At 36.8% G+C, this 9,086-nt stretch overlaps 1 protein-coding gene across 1 annotated transcript; it reads right to left on the bottom strand.

The window, feature by feature from the left end:
* Positions 1–5,133: 5,133 nt before the first annotated feature.
* LOC18441906 (uncharacterized) lies at positions 5,134–7,280 on the bottom strand. Its single transcript, XM_006852131.4, has 2 exons — positions 6,460–7,280; positions 5,134–5,805 (listed from the first exon to the last, which is right to left on the bottom strand). The coding sequence occupies exons 1-2, from the start codon at positions 6,958–6,960 to the stop codon at positions 5,746–5,748; spliced, it is 561 nt and encodes a 186-aa protein (XP_006852193.1). The 5' UTR covers positions 6,961–7,280; the 3' UTR covers positions 5,134–5,745.
* Between the last annotated feature and the right edge of the window lie 1,806 nt (positions 7,281–9,086).

Below are 9,086 nucleotides of genomic sequence, written 5' to 3' on the forward strand. Positions count from 1 at the left end.
AGGATGATATGTAGCTCTAATACCATGTTAGTGTATCAGGTTTTTCTGAAGAGAATCTCAATATCCATTAATCTATATGAATAAACAAACTTATCTTATATAGACAAATAAGAGATAACGAGAATATAAATAAATTATAGATACCTAAACTATATTTGGACTTACTATATTTGCTGCACCTATCTTTCCCATATATATTGCGTATAACATGAGATTGTCTACAAAATATTCATTTATCTTTTGTACATGGAGGTCATAATCATTCTTGTCCTTTAAATATCAAAATGGGTAGTTGTAAGAGTGTTATTGAATACACACAAAGTTCCAAAAAAAAGTTGTAAGCGTGTCACTGAAAACACACAAAGCTCCAAAAAAAAAAATTCTCTAACTTCGTAACTCAACCACAAGCCATCCAATTTGACATCTAATGAGTAGAAATGATTGTAACCTCCATGTACAAAGATAAATGATCTCTTTGTAGACAAACCCTTATAATATACACCTTCTATAATTAACACTATAGCAGTGTTCGCAAAATCGAATTGGAAGGTTAACCGGACATGGGGCCAAAAGCAGTTTGACCGGCCTAACCGATCGATTCAACTGTTCTAACCGGGCAAGTCCCGGACGGCTAAAAAATTGTTGAAAAAAATAAAAAAGATGCAAAAAAAAATCTACTAAAATATAAAAAGCATATAAAGAATGATTAAAACAAAACACATTCAAATGAAGTTAAAAATTAATGAAAAAATGGATTTTAAAAGTAAGTATGAATGACCAAAATAATTTTTAATATTTACTTTAATGTAAAAAATATTAAAAAAAAAATGTATTACAAATCAAATTCCTTATTTTTGGGATTTTATAGACATTTTTTTGAATTTTTATTTTTAAAATACCGGCCGTTCACCAAAACCACCCGAAACCGGAATCGGCAAAAGGCAGGTTCCGATCTAATCGAGTGGTTACCGGTTAGATCAGGCGGTTTTCAAACAATGCACTATAGACAATATACACCTAACATAAAGTACATTACAAGCACCATGACAATGGATAACAGGAAACCACATGTTAAAAAAAAATAGAATCACCATCATCGTCCAAACCTTATTACAATTATTTGTGGTTGGCTACATGAATCATGTTCCTCTTTTGAAACCACATGTTAAAGAATTAGTTTTTTTAAAGTGTTAATGGGGTGGTGTTGGTGGGAATAGAAACCATAATGTGGTAACTAAGGTGTGGGGGTGTACCACCATGACCCCAAGGCCTTTCCCACATGGGTGTCTCATTAATGCATAAAAACGCAGACATTTGATTGGTGGCATTTCTTTCCTTTTTATTTAAATTTAAGAGATGAAATAATCACTTCATATCAAAGCACCCGAGTATATATACTTCATTTTTTATTTTTATGGAAACAATCAAAATAGGGCCAAGGCTTTTAAAACAAAAAATTGATTAAAAAAAAGAGTAAAGATGTATATCAAATCTTACCAAACAATTGCAGTTCAAAAAACCCTCAAACCAATCATCTCGACCTTGATTTTCAATAATTATTTTCAAAATCATCATCATCATGACATCAGAGAAAACGGAAACCCAAGTGAAGAATTGTTTATTTTCAAAAGGAAAATTGTTTCATGCGGGCTGGACCACATTTCTACAATATGTAGTCCAAAGGTATAAAGCATCCATCTTAAAGATGGATGCAAATAGGTGGTCCATCTAAAAACACGTGTGACTAACGGTCCAAATATTTTCTTAATATAATTATTATTTCTAGTTTTCAAAAAAAAATTGCATATTCATGATCTCCAGTTTAAAGATTATATATTCTCTAAAAATTAGGATCGAATTATATTTAAAAAATATATTTATTGCCAAGCCCGTATTTCTACAATATGCAGGCTGGCCGCATAGAAACTGTGTCCTTTTTCAAAATCATCATCATCATTAGAGTCTTTTCCCCACTATTTGGGATCTGAAAATCCATAATTTCAGTTTTCCTCCTACCTAAACAGACATTATAATATTTCTAAAGAACTTTCAGCAACTATATGCACTTGCACATACAAAGCATACCTAAACAGACATTACATTATTTCTAAAGAAATTTCAGCAACTATACATACTTGCAAATACGAAGTAAGAAATTACGTGGACATGCTAAATCAAAGTAGAACATTTGGGCTTACTTCATCGAAAAAAGAAAATATGGAACACTTGGAGTCCACGAGAGAAGAGCGACCACCGTCAGCGACTTGTCCAAAATACAAAGGACTACAGATTTACCATAGCTAGACACAAGATCCAGGTCCTTCATAGATGATGTAAATAATCTTTCCAAGGGCTTTAGCCTGCAGCCTCCATCACTAGTGTAAAAATACAAGGGTTGTCATAGAGGCAAAAGCCCACAATAGCAACTCTTTTTGGTAATTGACCCCAAATAGTTAGAAGTGGCAATGGACCTGGACCTGACCCGGTAACCGAGGGGTAGACCCGATCTGGGTCCAGGTATGGCTCCAAAAATTGGACCCGGCAGGTCGGGTCCAGGTCCAAATCTTGGACCTGAACAGTGTTCGGGTCCAGGTCCAGTAATATTTTTTTGGTCCCAATATATGAAATACATTCAAATATTGTTAAATACATAGAAATTTTTTATTTTTGGATAGGGTCTGATCGGGTCCAGGTCCCACACTATATTTTCGGTACAGGTCCCATATCATTTTTCGGGTCCGGGCCCTGCCAGACCTGACATGACCCGTTACCACCCCTACAAATAGTATGTTAAGCATTGATAGGATGTCATAAAAAGACATTAGGTAAGACAATCCTCATTGAGTCCTAAGGATAGGACTCAATTATATCCATTCCACAGACCATCACTCTAAGAATGAAGCCCATGAACAAGTAATTCTTGAAAGGTGTGAGAGAGAAAGTATCATTGCTCACAAGGGCATTATGTTAAATGTCCAAAATTTAACATAAGAAATAGCAATTGTTACAAGTTGGAGAATAAGGTGCGACTACTGATCTGACTAGCAAGCATAGTCTGCAAACACAGAAGAACACAGAAACATATGGCACAATAGATACATAAGGTGGTCTAATTTCCAAACAAGTCATTGCTAAGGAGAAGGGATAGGTACCAATCTTCCTGAGGCACAAACTACAGATGTAGAAAGAGAATTCATTGTGGTAAAGTATTATTATGGAGACATGATTCAGTGTTATGTCTGCGCAACCAATTCAACACTGCATGCCTAGTCTCTGATTACAAAGGGGAAAAAAAGAAAGGAAAAGAACATTTTAACTCATAACTCAGCTGAACCTCACTCTGAGACAAACTTAACGCTACTTCATCCCAGAGTGAGGTTTGTCTTTTTTCTCAAGTGAGGATTAACTTAACCCTACTCTGAGACAAACTTAACCCTACCTCAATCTGATTGATGACTGTATAAGCCACCACTATGTAGAATGTGCATCAGTTTTGAGTTTCATAAACACATATACACATATGACAACAAACAACTCTAGGCCATGCTATGAATCTCAGACTGGCACAAATTTTTAAACAGATAATGAGTTGGTTAAGTTCTTTTGTTTTTTTTTTTAAGTAGAAATAATGAGTATGGTCAACCTTTTTAACAAATTAGTTGGATTAGAATTCCAACTAAGTGTGATGCATATTTCATGTTAAATAGGCTATCATAGAGAGCAACAACAACAACAAGGAAAAGCAGGCAGGTAACAAAAATTAGCTTCATAGAGCAATTTTAGTTGCATAGGAAGCTGAATGGCAGAATATAAGAATACAGATAATGTGTCACAAAAACTTTAGAAAGTTACAACCTTATGTAAGATAAAAAAAGTTAGCTTCATAGAGCAATTTTAGTTTCATAGAGCAATTTTAGTTGCATGGGAAGCTGAATGACAGAATATAAGCATACAGATAATGTTTCACAAAAACTTTAGAAAGTTACAACCTTATGTAAGATTAAAATTTTTTTATGAACTTGAGTTTGAAAAGATGGGTGGAAATAATGGTCCCTGCAAGCATGCGTATGCACACATATGCATACATGGACAGCCTGACAGATTTGCATCATACATGAGATGCCTAAAAACATATAAATCAATTCTGACTGGCATTTAAACAACACGAATTCTTTACTTCCAAGAAAACAATTCAATGCCATTTGATCATTTCATTATATATTTGAGCTATTGGTAAGCTAATCCAATGCCCATGATATCGCTCTCCTTTCATCAGATACCACTACAATAGTTTCCTAAGAAGTGTCATGGGGTTCTCTCTCTCTTAATAGAATAGAACAGTTGCCATTTTAAAAAAAAAAAGAGTCTCATGGAGCATTCCAAAAACAACCAATCTTTCCATCTCGAAACCATCATCTAAGCACTACATTCATTTCTCTAAGAAGCCAATAGAGGTTCAGTTCTTTCTAGAGTCCATACAATGTGATTCTGTGAGCCAATGTCCAGCTTTAACTGAACAAGAGAGTGATTTCAAAACAATAGATGCTTGTCCATATACATGGTAATCTAAATCTCATGAGTACCAAAGCTTGATAATCCAGTGTTCCACCCAAGATGAATTTTAGTAAACTTCAGTTACTTGTGGCCATATTTTGCATCTAGAATCCTCAAGGCCGGCCAGATTTACATGGATGAGGATATGGGTATTACCTGTCTACTGTCCACATAGAGTGATGACACTTGACAAGAAGCTACCAATTTGGACACAGCATATCTAGGACTCGATACAAGAAGTTGAAGTGTTCGAGGTTTCATGCAGACACGTGAAACACATTTAGGAAAACCAAACTGGTTGTCCGGGTATCACTTGATCAAGAACAGCACTTTTGGAGTCACTATTTAAAACTGTCTTTATGAAGCCTCTGAAATCGATTGTCCCAAAAAAAATTTTGAGAAGGATATGATCCAAAAATAATGTTATTAAATGTTTCTTAAGCAAAACGCAATGGAATTCTGACCAATTACATTAATCAAGAACGACAATGAAACAGCCTCATTCCTATGCAAAAGTAAAAGAGGGTGGAACAGTTAATATGAGCATCTAAGCGACTTTCACCTTTCAGTCCTAACTTCTTACCAGCATGCACTACCCAAGAGTGCTTCTTTTACTGAATAACAAACAACAATCTCGGAAGAATACACTCAGCATAGAGATAAAAAAAACAAAAAATAAACCACAACCCTTAAGGCCAACAGAGGTTGAGAGAGCTATAATCGTTTTACCCATAGAAGGTTTTCTCCTCTTACCTCAAACTAAGAATTGCCAAGATACATACAGACTGAAATGTTTCCCGCATTTACATAGACTCAACCTTGATATGTAGTATCACTATAGCACAACGCAGATCAACAAGTGGCAACCAAATGTTGGTTCCTATATAGCACTATAGAGATCAAAACCTGCAACTTCTAGCTTATCACATTCACAAACTAATGCTTCTCAACCAAAGCACCACTCATCCTCCAGTTTCCACCCTCTTCTCACTCTCAGCTTGTAAAAACCGGTGATCTTCCCTATCACCCTTCAAAATTCTTCTTACACAGACACTGAAAGCAAAACTAGTCTGAATTCTACTGCAAACACACCATGGAATCTTAGAACCTGCAAAACCAGACTCTCTCGATATTGTTCAACTTGGGAAGAACAGAACCGACATCCTCAATTATATCGACTCCTTTCATGGTTCATTGACTAGCCTTTAGAATGTCTTGATCGGCTTCATAATGAGACTTCCCCAATTGACTCTGCAATGAGTTAGGATTTGTCAGATGAAATGAGCTACCTCCATTTAGTCATATGCAAATTATGAACACTTACGAAGGAGATACGGATTTAAGTTTTACACACGATCCCAAAATTCAAAAGTGTTATTAAAAATAGCATGACCATGAAAATCAAGAAATGTTCAACCATTGCTGAGCTTATACAAGTAGATGAACATCAATGCAAAAGTTGCATCCAAATTGCTAACATGATTCACTAAATGCGTTGCTCTTATGTAATGACAACGAATAATCTTTGCAAACTGATCATGAGAAACTACACAGGATGTTCGATCAGGATACATAGAAATAGTCAATAAATGGGGTAAAAATTATGCCTGAATGAAAGATCTAATTTGGGTTCTAGTCTATTAGGGAACAAAGAATACAGGGAACATGTTTCTTGATGAAACCTATACCAAATTCCACAACATCAACCCTTCAAATCAAATTACATCAAAAAACAAAATATCAGAAGAAATCAATAAGAAGTTCAACGAAAAGCCTCCATATTCATAGACCCCAAGTCATCGAAAAGACACAAACAACTCTCTAGCACCAGATCCATTTGCACCAAACCCAATCATAGAGAGAGATAAAACCATTTTTCAAAAAATAAGAGAGACAAACAAGTACCTCTGAAAGAGCATCAGCCATGGAGCCCCCCTCATGAAGATCAGGCTGGTCACCATTGGCCATCGCCGTGCAATCAGGTGGGGTCTCAAATAAAGCGAGAGAAAACTGCTTATAAATCACCCCCACATCAAAGTAAATCAAACCAGAGCTTGGTACATCAACTCTGATGCATTTTACAGGGAACCAAAGGAACAGTTCTTGAGCAAGGACACCAGAAAGGGCACCGATCTGGCCATAACTCAGAGTCCCCGTAATGTTCTGCTTATAGTGAACCTGGTTCTCAAACTTAGCATAGCAAGCTTGCTCTAAATGGACCTCAAAGTTACCATCTTTGTCTATACTGTAATTGCTCACAGTTTTGGGGAGTAGACCAATGGGCAAGCCATTTGATCTTAGAACATCATATATGGTTTGGGTTTTTTGATCAGAGAAAGGAACATGGGTTAGCAGGAGGAAGACAAGAGAGAGAATGGAAGAGGGGTAGAGAGAGAAAGAACCCATTTTTATACCTTATGGGACTGTGCAAAGAACCAAGCAAAAGATGGAGGAGGTGTGGGAGCTGAATGGAGCAGAGGGATCGAAAAAGGAGGGGGGTTTTTGAGAAGGGGGAAGACAACCTTGCCAGCCTAAACCCAGTAGGCTCAGTGAGAGAGAGAGAGAGAATAAACAATTATTGGGGAGAGTTGGAAAGAGGAGAAAGGGATGGGTGACTAAATTTTAGAGAGAGAAAGAATGGAAAAAAAAAGATGTTGGGTGAGAGAGATGGGACTAAGAATGGGAAAAAAGATGTTGGGTCAGAGTGGGTGTTTCCATTGAACTGTGGTTTCTGTGATGGTGAGTTCTAGGTGGTAGATGTGGGAGGTGGAAGGGAGAGAAAGTAGTGAAGAGAGAGAGAGAGAGGGGATCCTAAGGGCAACAGCATCTATTGGAGGCTGAAAATGAGGAGGACAACCAAAATCTAATGAATTGAGATGTTGGGTCAAAACAGGAGTTTCTATTGACCAGTAGTGTTCATAGGAGGTGCAAGAGAGAGAATATAGAGAGAGTTCAAGAGAGAAAAAGGGTAGGCCTGGCAATGGGCCGGCGGGCCGGGCCAGGCCGGCAGCTTGTCTTAGCCCTAACAAATATAGGGTCTAGGCTATAAAATGTGTCCCGAGAACTGGGTTAGGGCCAGGCCCATCTTATTATTATTATTATTATTATTTTATTTTTTTCACTTATTTTCGACCTGACCTGACCGGCCTAAAAAAATGCCAAATATAAGAGATTGGTCCGAACCAGCCCGGACCGGCGTTGAAAAAGGCAATACGATACAATACAATACAATACAATACAATACATTGAAGGAAAGAGAGAGGGGGGATCCTAAGGGGCAAAAGGCATTATTGAAGGGAGGTGGGGTGGAGAGAGAGAAGAAGACAGAGGAGAGCATGTGAGAGGTTGGGTGGTGGATAATCATGGTTTTGTCTTGATATGATGTGTGGCAGGACAACACACATTCATCCCAACTTATATCCATTTCCAACTCCATTTGCTTTTCTCTCTTATCTCCTTAAACGTCCACTTCCATCCCTATCTTCCTAAACCCTAATTCTTTCTTCTTCTTCTTCTTCTTCTTCTTCTTCTTCTTCTTAAACCTAAATCCCTGATGATCCTAATTACCTGCCTCTTGGGTGTTTTTTCAGGAAATGTTGTTTACCAGTGGCATATTAGTGCTATTAGTTACCTCACTCTTGGGCATTAGTTTTTGGTATATCAAAATTAACGGGTAGATGTGAAATCAAGTGGTTGGGTATTTGCTCACTAAGTCTAAAATAAAAGTTTTCAAAGATTGTGATAGTTTAATTTGTCAGATTTCATATCCAATCGTGAGTAATTTTAACCCTTTTACCAAAAGTAAATATTTTACAAAAAAAAAAAAAAATCTTATACTCTCTCTCCTAAAAAAAACGTTATACCATAAGGAAATTTAGAAAAAAAAATAAGCTAAATTATATTTTACGTTGAAGTTTTTGTAAGTTTTTTCTCTATGTTATGTTTAATATCCAAAACCATTTTTTTTTTTAAATGGAAAACGGGTTTAGACCGTGGAAGTTTAAACCCAACCCTTTGTGAGTGAGCTGGGTGGGAGATCTAGTATCCGAACCCCATCCACTTAAAAAAATATAAGTGGATGGGGTTTGTAGGGCAGAAACGGACGGATGTCTGGACACCTAATATCAGAGTACATATTCTCATTAAATAAGAACTACAATGAGTTCCCAAGAGAGCACATTAGACACTTCAGTCCTTTTGAATCGGCCTTTTATTTGAGGGAGTAAGCGAGCAATGTGCTCCCACAAGAGCAGTCTCTTTCCTAGAAACCAAATGGGTTCGGAGAGCAAGACCGTATTGTATTCATATGGGAGCATATTTTACTCTTACTCTTACTCTCTAGTATGAAATCCCTATTTGGAGGAATTAAGTGTACAATCTTTCACGGGAGCTCACTAATATCCCTCTTTTGTAAAATATGGGTTGGCACATTTGGTGTCCCAATACATCATTTTTGTAAGGGTGCGGTTTCTATTAGGATGCAACCTTAAACAATCTAATTACTTAGGGCGCACTTTAAAATTTTATCATAA

The sequence above is a fragment of the Amborella trichopoda genome, chromosome 6, assembly GCF_054954075.1.
Source record: "Amborella trichopoda isolate Santa Cruz 75 chromosome 6, AtrichopodaSantaCruz75HAP2 v2.0, whole genome shotgun sequence".
Lineage (NCBI taxonomy): Eukaryota > Viridiplantae > Streptophyta > Magnoliopsida > Amborellales > Amborellaceae > Amborella > Amborella trichopoda.

Coding starts and splice junctions, on each gene's coding strand:
- LOC18441906 (XM_006852131.4), bottom strand. CDS start 6,960: ATGGGTTCTTTCTCTCTCTACCCCTCTTCCATTCTCTCTCTTGTCTTC. Junction 5,806..6,459: donor TGGCTGATGCTCTTTCAGAG/GTACTTGTTTGT, acceptor AACTCATTGCAG/AGTCAATTGGGGAAGTCTCA.